This window comes from Hyaena hyaena, unplaced genomic scaffold (genome assembly GCF_003009895.1).
Source record: "Hyaena hyaena isolate Hyena2069 unplaced genomic scaffold, ASM300989v1 scaffold_756, whole genome shotgun sequence".
NCBI classification, from domain to species: Eukaryota; Metazoa; Chordata; class Mammalia; order Carnivora; family Hyaenidae; genus Hyaena; species Hyaena hyaena.
In genome coordinates this window covers 828,448-842,720 of record NW_024081384.1, presented here as the reverse complement: position 1 = coordinate 842,720, position 14,273 = coordinate 828,448, and the positions used below count along the sequence as shown (strand labels likewise).

Here is a 14,273-nt window from a genome sequence, read left to right as displayed (position 1 = left end):
TTATTAGTATCCATCAACTAAACAATAGCAATAGACTGCTCACAAGAGACTTGATCATGGCAATGAATCTCTGAGAGCATTTTTAAAGTGGCTGTCTTGATACTTTTATGACTGTAGAGTTGTTCCCACATGTGATACAATCTGAATTTGAAAGGGTGCACATCTTGAACTTCTTATTTTGTATTTAAAAATAATGCTTTTTAGTAAAAAAACAATATAAGCTGTTTTAGATCATTTAATCAAAACAGAAATTCAGACTTGAGGAAGTAAAAGCCACATGTAATCTTACTTTTCAGGACTTGCTATTTATAATATTTTGTATTCATTCTTGGAGAATTTTTTTATTCAAACACAAAGTTTTATATTAATTTTATGTACTTTCTTTTCACTTAATATTTAAATCTTTCCAGATCTGTATGTGTAGGATTATTTACTTGATTTTAAGAGTTTCATAGTATTCCAATTGCATCTCAATCTTCCAAAACTGAACCAGGAAGAAATACAAAATCTGAACAGACTAGTTATAAGTAAGGAAATTGAACCAGAAAAAACAAAAACAAAAACAAAAACAGAACAAAACAAACTATTTCAAACTATTCCAAAAAATAGGAGAGAAAGGAAAGCTTCCAAATACATTCGTGTGGGAAATAAGTTTAGGAATTCCCTGGGCTTGCACCAATGGGTTGATAAGGCATAAAGAATTAGATGCTCACTCAAGTTGGGGCAAACAAGATTAGGTAAATAGGTATAGAGAGGGCAGGGCAAAGGCCCCAGTATAGAACAAAAGTATATGAGATAAACGAGATTAGGTATTCAGGGCAGAAAGGCACCCCAACTTAGTACAATAGTAGAAAGCTGCTTTCACAGGAAGGATGGACCAAACTAGGTAAACAGGTAGATAGAGCTATAGACCTTTGTGAGGTGAAGTTGCCCAGAGCGGAGCTAATTAACAAAAGAAAGGTACCTTATTGACCCTGAGATAGCATTCTCTGTCTTATCCTCTAGGCCCAGTTAAGATAAACAGACAGGGCACCTCATGTCTGCTGGTAATAACCATCTGCCCAGCACCAGGATCTTGTTTTATATTGACCTAAACCCCTAACACCATATACCTTCAACTCCCCCCCACCCTTTCTCTCACTCCCATGAGTTAATGGTCACAGATTCATTGTCTCTTTATGCATGTCCATCATGCTTATAAGGCTTCTGATCCTAATAAATACAGAGCAAGGATCCTTACCTGGGTCTCTTGTCTTCTCCTCCACATTTGCTATCTCTAGCATTTTAATCCTACATCCTACTTTCTTGCTGGAGAGGAAAGAACTCTAGAGCCAGAGTCTATGACACATTCAAGGACAGAATTACTCTGAGACCAAAATCAGAAAAAGACATCACACAAATAAACGAAAACTATAGGCCAAAATCCCTGATGAACACAGATGCAAAAATCCTCAACAAAATCCCAATGGTATATAGCAATACATTAAATAGATCATTCACCATGATCCCATGGGATTTATTCTGGGCTGCAAGGGTGTGTTCAATATTCACACATCAATCAATGTCATAAATGACAACAACAAACAAAAAAAGAGAAAAGTCAAATGGCCACATCAATAGATGCAAAAAAAGCGTTTGATAAAATTCAATGTCCATTCATGATAAAAACTCTCAACCAGATGGGGTTAGAGAAAACATATTTCAACATAATTAAGACTATATATGAAAAACTCCCAACTAACATCCTACTCAATGGTGAGAAACAGAAAGCTTTTCCACTAAGATCGAGAACAAGACACGGATGTCCACTCTCACCACTTTCATTTGACATAGTACTGAAAGCCCTAGCCACAGCAATCAGACAAGAAAAAGAAATAAAAGCATCCATAAAGGTAAAGAAGTTAAACTGTCACTATGTACAGAAGACATCACACTATCCATAGAAAATCCTGAAGACTTCACCAAAAAAATCTACAAGTAATAAATGAATTCAGTAAAGTGGCATGGTACAAAATTAATACGCAAAAAATGGTAGTGTTTCTATACACTAATAATGATGTGGCAGAAAGAGAAAAAGAGAAATTTTTAAAACAACACCATTTACAATTGCACCAGAAAAATAAAGTGCCTAGGAATAAACTTAACTGAGGAGGTGAAAGACTTATACCCCCAAACTATAAAACATTGATGAAAGACATTGAAGATGACACAAACAAATGGAAAAATGGAAAGTTATTCCATGCTCAGGAATTATTATTGTTAAAATGTTCATATTACCCAAAGCAATCTACAGATTCAAGGCAATCCCTATCAAAATATTACCAGCATATTCACAAAACTAGAATAAATAATACAATACATACAATAAATAATAGACAAAGCAATCATGAGAAAAACAAAGCTGGGGGCATCATAATTCCAGATTCCAAGCAATATTGCAAAGCTGTAATAATCAAAACAGTATGGTACCAGAGTATGGGTAATTCAGTCAGTTAAGTGGCCAACTCTTGATTTCATGATCAAGATCTCAGGTCATGATCTCACTCTTTGTGGGATCTATCCCTGTGTTGAGCTCTGTTCTGACAATGTGGAATCTGCTTAGGATTCTCTCTCCTTATCTCTCTGCCCCTCCCCCACTTATGCATGTGCTTTCTCTCTCTCTTTTTTTAAATTTTTTTTTCTTTTTTCTCTCTTTCACTCTTTCTCTCTGTCTCTCTCTCAAAATAAATAAATAAACCTAAAAAAACCAGTATGGTACCAACACAAAGACAGATATATAGATCACTGGAACAGAGCAGAGAGCCTAGAACAAACCCACACTTATGTGGTCAATCAACCTATGACAAAGGAGGCAAAAAATGCAACATCAAGACCGTCATGGGGGTGCCTGGGTGGCTAAGTTGGTTGGGCGACCGACTTCGGCTCAGGTCATGATCTCACGGTTCATAGGTTCAAGCCCCGTGTCAGGCTGTGTGCTGACAGCCAGCTCAGAGCCTGTTTCAGATTTTGTATCTCCCTCTCTATGACCCTCCCCTGCTCACACTGTTTCTCTCTCTCAGAAATAAATTTTAAAAAATTTAAAAAAAAAGACCATCATGTATGAGATATATTCAGTGTCCTACAACATCTGGTGTACAGGAGTCAAAGCTGTGCTGAGGAGCCTGATGCAGATCCTGTGCCATACCATCCAGGTGACTGGACAGTTATTCATCTACACTGGCATGTAAATGCTCCAAGTAACATGGTAACTTGTATTGGGTAACATGGAGGAGCAGACTCCTCCCAGATTACACTCCAGACAGGAGTTCACATGTGGATAAGGATGCGTGCTGCAGAGACCCAGAGGGGTCTTGACCCTAACATTCCCTCTCAAAAACTGAATTTTGAAGATGCTTACATTCCAAACCATGTGCTCTTATACACTGCGAGTCATATGTGCTCAGAAGTGGCACCCAGAAGAAGAAAAAGGGATTGATGGCACATGAAATGGGGCTGTACAGCAGGATGCTCTGAAGGGAGGATATACCTATGGGCCTCTGTGGGGGGAGGAAGAAATTTGTAGCCTTTAATTGTATACCACCTTCTGATGTTCGATGTCTTACTTGCCACTGTTGACTTAACAATCTAATAGCACATTCTTTAAGGTAAGGGATCTGTGCTACACATATTTACATCTAGTACTTCTTTTATAGTACAGTCTTAACTCAGTCTCTTCCTTGAGTAGACAGCTAGGAAATGATGGGCTAGAAACTGATAGGCACCAAGCAGATGGGATTCCACCAAACAAAACTTTGTTTTAAAAACAGCAGGTTAGGGAAATCATAACCTTTTATGTCCCAGGCTTCTATAACAGTATGGGAAGAAGTTGAAATTAGAAATAAAATAATCCTTAAAAACATGGAAAGTGTCATCTCATAAGGGCCTATGAAGATATAATCAAAATAGTACAGTTAAAAATGTAGGAAGTAGGAGTGCCTGGGTAGCTTAGTTGGTTGAGGGTCTGACTCTTGATCTCAGCTCAGGTCTTGATCTCAGGTTGTGATTTCAAGCCTCATATTGGGCTCCACGCTGGACATGACCCGGCCTGACTCAAGCTGCTGCATGTGCACCCCCTGTGCTACATGGGCCAAGGGAGGAGAAGCAAGGCAGCCTTCTTGCTGAGAGTTTGAATGCTGGAAACTTAGTGCCTGGAAGAGTGTCCTGGGGTCTCAGATGAGTTAACACATTGGTGTTAGAATATGTTCACCTTGAAGTATAAATGTTTTGTAATTTCAGCCTCTTCTGTGCAATATCCTAAGTCAGGGCCAGCTGATCCTTCATCCACAGGAAAATAAAACCTGAATTGTTCAATCTTCCAAATACACTGCCCCAGAGGCATTGCAGGTATGGTTGCTTTTGTGTCACATTCATGTCATTAGGTGGCAGAAAGAAGAGAGGCTTATCTAGGCCCAGTGTTGTGGCTGGTGAACATCTGAATGATTAACAGTTTGACGCTTGAAAAAAAATGTGGGAAGTGGAACACATCCATAATTACACTGCTTAATTCTTCCCTCCTCATTACATGTGCACAACAGTTCTCAGCTCATAGATGTCTTTGCCTTACCTATAATTTTATTAATTAGGCTGAGGTTTTCAGTATTTTTCTCATTGTAATGGATTAGGAGCCCCATTGCCTAGCAGCTAGAGAAATACAGAAGTACAGTTTTAAAGCCATAGAAATTTTTAATCTAGTTGACTCTCCAAAGTACTCAAGATGAAAAAAAAAAGGCATTTTTCAAATATTGGTGAGAAAACAACTTAGAAAAACAACTCAGTTTAAGTTGTCTTAATACTTTCTGCTTTTTCTTCAAACAAGCAGTTGATATAAAAGACAATAAAGTCAAATAAAAGAACAGAGTTTAATTGCCTCCTTCTTATTTCATAGAAGCCCATCTGAATTCAGGTGGTCAACACAAACAAAATTATGAGCAGTCTGCTGATCAGCGACCTCAGTGCCACTAGCCTATTGTTCTTTACACTGTCAGTCTGGGAGAAGACCCAGGCCAACATTCAACAAGTCTACCTACTACTATGTAAGTGAATTCCTTTTTATGTAATAATCACTTAACTCCAAATTATAACTTTTTTTGAGTCAGTGGTCTTAGAATAGCCCTTCCTAACATAATCCAGCGTTCTGGTTTAAGACATGAATATCTATGTCTTTTTCCTAACATCCCCTGTGATATATAAACACGTATGCCTTTTTAAGTTGGCAACAACTTATTTGCAGACATCGTTATTTAAATTTCACCTCCTTCCTCTGCCTTAAACATTAATGAATAGCATAAACCCAATGGTAACTGTTTTGAGTCTTTTTTTTTAAGTTTATTTATTTATTTTCAGAGACACAGCATGAGTGGGTGAGGAGCAGAAAAAGAAAAATGGGGAGAATCCCAAGCAGGCCCCGTGTTGCTAGCACAGAGCCAACATAGGGCTTAAACCCACAAACCATGAGCTCATGACCTGAGCCGAAGTCTAATGCTTAACCAACTGAGCCACCCAGGCGCCCCCAAATTTTGAGTCTTTTTGAATTGTGTGCATGTGTTTTAACTCTCATACCTGAGCTTATGATGTTGTGGGTTCTTTGCTTGCTCCTATCAGGCACTTACTCAAGGTTTCATCATCACTCTCATGCAGTTTGGCTGGTCCCCTAGCCAGCAAACATTCCAGTAAAAACTGTCAGCTGTGGATATTGACACATGCTTTAGGATTATGATGTACAATATAACATGGATCCCAAAGTGGCTTGCTCATATCCAGGATTATTGATTGATAAGTGATTAAAATCCCTGTTAAGTTAGGGCACCTGTGTGGCTCAGTCAGTTTAGGTGACTTAATTTTGTCTCAGGTCATTATCCCAGGGTCATGGGATCAAGGCCCATGTCAAGCTCCACATTGAATTTGGAGTTTAATATTCTCTCTCCGTATCCCCCACTCACACTCTCACTCTCTCTCTCAAAATAAAAAAAAAAAGAAATTAAATGAAATCAAATCAAATCAAATTCAATCCCTGGTAAGTGAACATATCAATACGAGCAAAAAGTATTGCCCTCATCCTCTATCACAATTACATTTTCCCCAGTCCTTTAAAATTACTTCCCTCTGCCTGATTGGACCCACTTTAGGAAGATGATACATCCAAAAGCCCTTTGCTACATAAATGCTCATCTTCTTAGGTGAAAGCCTCTGAGACTTTCCACTCTTTTACTTTTACTTAGGGATAGGTAAGCAAAATCTAATGAGGTAACTACTCCCTTCTCACTCAAAGAATAACAGTATTAAAACCTCTCTCAGTTGAACAGATTGACATTCTCCTCTACTATAGTTTCTTTTCCTTGGTGGAGCTGAAATGTAAGACTCACTTACCCCCCTAGAATACCTACATGGAATGTACCAGACATAGGGATAGTGACTAGGAAGTCTATACTTGGTAAATGCTTGGAACTTGTGTAGAGTCCCCCATCAGTCAGGACTAGTAAAATGTCTATTTAGAAAATGTTCTCTACCCATGAGAGGAGAAGGAAATAAACAACAGAAAGTCATTATGCAATACACTGCATCACAGCCACTCCTTGATGAGCTAACATGGGGTTGAAGTGAAGATATATAACTCTGCTTTACTGCATAATCCATGTTATTTTAGTGTAGTTACCATATTTTAAAATGTTTGTACTCTTCAGATTGTCTAGAATGTTCACACAAGGCAATAACTAGTTTATTTACTAGACTATGTGTGGTTTCCACTCCTTAAACATAATCATCTATACTTTAACGTACTGATGTTTCTAGGCTATGTCTTGAGATACCACCTTCCTTGCCTGCTTTTTAGCCAGGTTGACTAGTGGATTCACATCACTGACGGTATCCACATAGTTAATGTCAAGTCCAGCAATCCCATCCTTATATCTCATTGTTTTTCTACATTTGCCTTCCAAATCCCAAGCTTCCATCCGTAAACTGTGAATGGAAACTTTAAAAAATATACCTTTACCAGGACATCTGGGTGGCTCATTTCATTAAGTGTCAGACTCTTGATTTTGGCTCAGATCATGATCTCACAGTTCGGTGACTTCAAGACCTGCGTCAGGCTTCACGCTGACAGTGCAGAATCTGCTTGGGATTCTCTGTCTCCCTCTCTCTCTGTCCCTCTCCTGCTCACTCTCTATCTCTAAATAAATAAACATTTTTTAATTAAAAAACTAAAAATATATCTTTACTTTTGAACAAAAACTGAAACATGTTTTAAATAAATTTTCTCCTAATTTCTTTGTTTTCCTAAGAGTAATAATTACCATTGAAAGAAAGATACTTAGCATAAATTGATTTTAATAAATTTTAAATAAATTAATGTACATTTCTATATCTTATCTATTCAAACATAAATAAGACTCCTCCCAAAAATATGTGAATATGTGTACTTATAATTCTGTAATTGCATTAAAAGGAAACTAAAACAACCACCAAAATGTGAACAGATTTGTGTGTGTGTGGTTAAAAAAAGTAATAAGAAAAGGCAGATAGAGACATATTATCATATTTCCTTCTCAAACCTCTAAAGTGTTGCATTTGGATAAAAAATACTTGATTTACTAATACTTTGTCAAGGAAAATAAAAAGGCAGGCTTCTGTTAGTGTTTTGTTATCTAAAAGAATATTAATAATGCAGACTTTCACCAAACATTGTTGTTTAAGTTTTCTTAATGTTTATTTTATTTTTGAAAGAGAGAGAGAGAGAGAGAGACAAAGTGCAAGCTGAAGAGGGGCAGAGTGAGAGGGAGACACAGAATCCAATGCAGGCTCCAGGCTCTTAGTTGGTAGCACAGAGCCTAACATGGGGCTTGAACCCACAAACCATCAGATTATAACTCGAACCAAAGACCGATGCTTAAACAACTGAGCCAACCAGGTGCCCCAGACTTTCACCTAACACTAAACCCATAACTTTGCTCCCGTAACCACAGATATTCTTGAGACTTCAAAATGCTTTTCTACTCTCCATTAAAACCCCATGAAGCCAGCAATTCAAGGCTGGGTGTTCTGACATAGACACAGATGCAGTACATCTGTAATCAGCTCATTTCCCTTCTTCTCTGACCATTCACCTAAGTCATCTGGATCCTGAAGGGACTAGAATGGCAATTTAATTTTAAAATAATATTTTTCTTTAAAAAAAATAAGGTAGCCAAAGAAATGTTTTAAAACTGTGCTTAACTTCTATCAGTGGAACTTTTATAATTGCACAGACCAGGTCTGTCTTTGACCTTAACAAAAGGCACACGTTCACATGACATTCTCAGTTCAGAAGAACTCAGAAATTAAGAGGTGTCAAAGGAACATGGATAGCATGGGTAGCTGAAATTATCCTACCCCAGAGGGTATTCTCTACAGTGGATATATAGTGCACACTCTCACATGGATACTGGTCACAACAAAAAATGGATTATTTGTTTTGCTGCAATATGAGCTTATTTCAGATTCTAGTTAGAATATAAACAATGCTTTATCTATAGGAAAAAATATGGTCAAATATGGCATCTCTCTGGTAAGAAGGTACAATCTATACTCTGTAAATTTCTTAACTACTCCATTAATTCCCTTCCTCTATCACATTTAAGATAGTTTCTCAATGTTTTAATACTATATTACCATACATACCAATTGGGATTGCTCGGAATTTGGGCATAGTTTCCAGAAATATCAAGGGTTTCTTCTCCTAGTTACATTTGGGACTTCTGGGCTCCATCTAGCATAGGAAAGAATGCCTTTTATACAGTCTCACAGCTCTCTGAATGCCCTGGTTGAGGAAGTATTTGGGTTCTCACAGCACCACAGTATTCAGGGGCTACAGTTTTTCTGGATTATGTTCCAGGCATAGATATGTAGGCATAAATAACAGAAATTTCCAAACATGGAAAAATGGATTGTTAATAATTTAGCTGAGTAAAAATCCTGATAGAAAATATGGAATGAAATCTCTCAAAAGTTATAGCAGTCAATAGTTACCATGGGAATGGAATTGTGCTTTTGGAAATGGACAGAAGGGAATGCAGAATAATACCAAAGAAAGAGAAGTACTGGACTCAGAGACATTGGGTGTGTACCCACTCCCCACCCCAGTCACACTATTTCTCTGTTCTAGGACTTCTAACAGGTTATAAATGGGATCAACCTCAGAGTAATAAGACCTATTTCATGGGGTTATTGTGGAGATTAAGTTAAAGAAAGTGAGGGAAATTTCTAGTACAGTGGGTATTCAGAGAGAAAGCAAGCAGACACAGAATAGGGAGGCTTAGTTTTTACATGACCCTAAAATTTGTAGTTCAAAAAAGAACATATTGTCTCATTTCCTTCCTTCCTTCCTTCCTTCCTTCCTTCCTTCCTTCCTTCCTTCCTTCCTTCCTTCCCTCCCTTCCCTTCCCTTCCATTCTCTTCCCTTCCCTTCCTCCCTCCATCCTTCCTTCCTTTTCTTTCTTTCTATTTCTTTCTCTTTCCTTTCTTTCTTTCTTTCCCTTCTTTTCTTTCTTTCTTTTTTCCTTCCTTCCCTCCTTTATTCCTTTTTCCTTCCCTCCCACACCTAAGTTTTGATTCTCTTTGGTGAGTTCTGCTTTAAGTCACTTGACTTTACTCTTATACCCTTGGATTCAAGATTTAACTCTCCTACCTAGGACATTATTGAAAATAAATTATAACAGCATTTAACCTATTAATATAGTTAATTTAGTAGTAATATTTTGTCTTTTGTAATTCAATTAAAATAATATTAACAACTTTTAAAGCAAATATTAGGTGAGAATGCAGGCATAGACTTTGCTTTAGTATAACCTACAGCACCTAGAGACTATTTCTTTTTCATCTGCAGTGTCCAAAAATGATCAGAGTACATAGTTAAAATAAATTCAATAAATTCTTATTTACCTTACTAAAAAAATTAAAGGGCCTTCCAACATCTAGTACTTTCTAACTCTGTTCTTGTTTCATCTCTGGTATCTGATAACTCTCATGGATTTAAACAACATCAACAATTTTATTATAGACAACAGTGAGGATAACAGACTAAATTAGAGGAAACCAGAAGCACTTAGTGCCAAGAAAGATAATAGAATTATTATAGATACAGAGAATACTTTTTATAGAGCTACTGATCATTAATATTTCTTCTTATATCAATTACCTCTTTATAGGACATGTAGTCTTATGAAGAGTTTTATTGTTTTTGATTCATAAAAATCATATTTATTCTCAACCAAACTGAACTTTTCTCTAAACCAACGTTTTTTCCAGAAGCTAACTCCATATAGATTCTCTGCTAACTGTGTTCCTTTTGGGCATTTACCTTTTAACTCATCTTTTCAGCAGTAAAATGAGTATGATTATTGTCATGGTCATGAACCAATGGCTAAAAGTGTTCATTACATCTCTAAATTATATAGAAAAAAATGAAAAAAATACTATAAAGCTGGTTTCCAGCTTTGATAGAGGACTATGAACACCAGACATCAAAAATTAGTAGTGGCTGCTGGAGATAATCGATCCATTGTGCAAAGCCATTCAGATCAAGAAGTTTTTGAAAGAAGCAGGTCAGGGGACAATCAGAAGGAGATGGGGAAAAAAAAAGAAGGAAAAAGCAAACTGGGAAGAGAGATAAGTAGAAAGGGAGAGAGAGAAAGAATATGAATCTCTTTTCCAGTTTGATAGGATTATTAGATCTTTAAAGTAATTTAAACAGCAAAAATGACTACTTTAGTGACAAACTTAGTTTCTCTAACTTGTTGATAAGTATAATTTGTATTTGCCATTTACTCTGCTATTACAAAAGATGGTTTGGAAAGAACTATCTGCCAAAATTGTTGGAAAGAACATATTTCAAAAATCATGGCTTCTCACACTAAAGCAAGTGAGACTGAATGGAAATAGCTTCCTATGGATATGTTGGAAATGAAGAAATTTGCCTAACTCTGAAACTCCCATTTGTAACATAAAAAAAAACAACTCTTTGCCTCAAGTAACTTGATGCATAGTCTCTCTCCCAGAGTTAATTATAAACTTTGGATCATTTTAGTCCACCCAGAGATTTCCAGATGTTAGTTTCTCAGAAGCCATCCTGTTTTGAATCAGCAACCTAACACCAGATTGTGTATTCGATGGTCCTATACCATGTCTGGCAAAATGGCTTTAATCACATTTTAAAGTGTCATTTCAAAATTAAAGCTTTCACAATGGCTGATACACTTCAGGCTATAAGTAATTTCTTACAGGTTATGTAAGCTTTGAATTTCATGAACAGAGAATATTTCTTCCTGGTGCTCATGAGTTATCCTTTCTTTATGCTGAGACCATTTATTCTTTAACTGATTTTTAACTACCTTGTATTTAATTAGTTTATGTGCCCTTGTACTTAACTATGTTCATTACTGAAAAAGTTTTGACATTTTGTCAAAATAGTATTAATATCTCTGTTTAAAATGATTGGTTTATCTATTTATTCATTAAAAAATTAAGTCAGGGGTACAGTCACTTAAATGTATGACTTTTGATTTCAGCTCAGGTCATGATCTCATGGTTTGTAAGTTTGAGCCCCACATTGGGCTCTGCACTGATAATGCAGGGCCTGCTTGAGACTCCCTCTCCTCCCCATGTCCCTCCTCCACTCTCTCTCTCTCTCTCTCCCCCTCTCTCTCTCTTTCTCTCTCTCAAAAATAAATAGCTTAAAAACATTAACCTTCAATAATGTATTAAATATTGTGTCAGTTTTTCAAATTTATAAATAGAACATACAGTCTCTAAACAATGTCATTTTTAAAAAATGTCGATTTACCTCAGGTCTACAGTCTTGAATGATCATAATTCTGTTTGTCTAAAGATTTTTTATTGTTAAGTAATCTCTATACCCAACATGGGGCTGGAACTTACAACCCCAAGATCAAGAGTCGCCTTTTACCAACTGAGCCAGCCAAGCATCCCAAAGTGATCACCATTCTTGATTCATAACATACTCTATTTTTCCATGCCCATTTTGTGTTGCTTGCTTGTTTATTTAATGATAAAATTACATTGATGGAAACATGACCTAATACAAGATCTAGACAATGGATAATAACATACAACGGGTTATATGCTCATCCTTATGCCAACCTTTCATCTCCCTTCACTTGAGGTTACTTACATCTTACATCTTCTCTTTCTGTACATAGTTTTATCATTAATATTAGATCGTGCAAAGTATACATTTTTCTATCCTTACTTTATGAAAATTTTGCTGAGTGGATCCATTCTGGACTTTTTTTTCATTTGGTATTATGTCTAAGATAAATCTATATCATTTTATAGTTGTAGTTTGTTATGGTTCTGAATAATATCCCATTGACTTGTTTATGAGGATTATTATAAATTTCTCTTTATACACGCATATCAGAGAGTTTATTTTGGTTATAGAAATGGGAGTAAAATTGCTGAACCACAGAATTTGTGATTATTGAACTCTACAAGATAAAGCCAAACTTTTTTCCACACTGAGTGTATTTGTATACACTTCCATCAGCAATGTAGAAGAAACTATCTTGATTAATATTTACGGTTACTCTGAAAAATGCACTTCTTATTTTTCCTTCAGGTGAATTTAGAACAAACTGGACTAAATGGAAGAAGTAAACCAGTCTGTTGTGTCTGAATTTATTATTTTGGGACTTTGTAATTCACGGGAGCTCCAGGCCTTTCTCCTGGTGATATTTTCATCAATTTATCTGATCATCATTTTGGGCAACATCTTCATTGTGTTCCTAATTATTGCTGACCTCCATCTCCACTCCCCCATGTACTTCCTGTTAGCCAATCTTTCAATCATTGACTTCTGCCTTTCCTCAGTCACTACCCCTAAAATGATCACAGACTTTCTCAAGGAAAACAAGACTATCTCCTTTGAAGGCTGCATGTGTCAAGTTTTCTTTGGACATTTCTTTGGAGGGGGTGAGATGGTACTGCTTGTATCAATGGCCTATGACCGTTATGTGGCCATCTGCAAGCCACTCCATTATTCCAGCATCATGAACAGACAAACGTGCATTGGGTTGGTGATAACATCATGGATCATTGGCTTTATGCATTCAATAAGCCAACTAGCTATGATTATAAAGCTGCCCTTCTGTGGACCCAGGGAATTGGATAGCTTTTTCTGTGATATTCCACTGATGATCAAGCTAGCTTGCATAGACACCCATATCCTAGAAATGTGGATAAATGCTGACAGTGGGGTACTGGCAACCATTTGTTTCATTCTCTTGCTAATCTCTTACTCTTATATTCTGTTTACCATCTGCCTTCACTCCAAGGATGGCACATCCAAGGCTCTCTCCACCTGCACTGCCCACATCACAGTGGTGGTGCTTTTCTTTGGGCCTTGCATCTTTATCTACCTGTGGCCACTCAGCATCACCTGGGTGGACAAGTTTCTGGCTGTGTTTTATGCAGTCATCACACCTCTTCCAAATCCAGCCATTTACACTCTAAGGAACCAAGAAATTAAAAATGCCATTAAGATATTATGTTAGCATACAGATTTCTATGAGTATTTTAGGGTCTCAGGTTATTAGAATGTGCATTGTAAAATCTCCGAATTAGCCATACCTGTCTTATTACTTTGGACTGGGAAGCATTCCCAATTCACATATGGAAATTATGGGTATCTTTAGATAAAAGTTTTATGTCAATTCTATTATATTCCATGATCACTTGCTGATCACTGAATGTAAAATGATTTCCTGTCTGGAAAAGTTGGCCAGTCTCTATGACTATGGTTTTGTTGTGCTCAAGAATAAATTAAAATTAATAACAATGTTAATGTTATTTACTACTACTGGTGCTGCTACTTCAGCACCTGATCTTAAAGTTTCCTTTTATGCTAAATATTTATTTGAGCAAAGCACTTGACATAGATCTCTAAATTCTGATCAACAGGTCAGTGTATGGGGTACTGCTTTTTTTTTTTTTTCAATTTTTTATTTAAAAATTTTTAAAAATTTATTTCTGAGAGAGAGAGAGAGACAGCGTGAGCAGGGGAGGGTCAGAGAGAGAGGGAGATACAGAATCTGAAACAGGCTTCAGGCTCTGAGTTAGCTATCAGCACAGAGCCTGACGGGGGCTCGAACCCACTAACTGCGAAATCATGACCTGAGCCAAAGTGGGCTGCCAAACCGACTGAGCCACCCAGGAGCCCCTGCTCTTTATTTTTTATAAATGGA

The 14,273-nt window shown here is 36.9% G+C and overlaps 1 protein-coding gene and 1 non-coding gene across 2 annotated transcripts; both read left to right on the top strand.

Moving 5' to 3' along the window:
* The first annotated feature begins 4,362 nt into the window (after positions 1-4,362).
* LOC120221109 lies at positions 4,363-4,495 on the top strand. The gene has a single exon (XR_005525731.1). It is a non-coding gene; the product is annotated as a small nucleolar RNA SNORA17 (small nucleolar RNA).
* An 8,173-nt stretch (positions 4,496-12,668) lies between these two features.
* LOC120221090 (olfactory receptor 4K3-like) lies at positions 12,669-13,583 on the top strand. Its single transcript, XM_039218348.1, has one exon. It carries the CDS (start codon positions 12,675-12,677, stop codon positions 13,581-13,583), a length of 909 nt encoding a protein of 302 aa, XP_039074279.1. The 5' UTR covers positions 12,669-12,674.
* The last annotated feature ends 690 nt before the right edge of the window (positions 13,584-14,273 follow it).

Bases quoted from the DNA above. Each gene is read 5' to 3' on its own strand.
- LOC120221090 (XM_039218348.1), top strand. From the start codon at position 12,675: ATGGAAGAAGTAAACCAGTCTGTTGTGTCTGAATTTATTATTTTGGGA.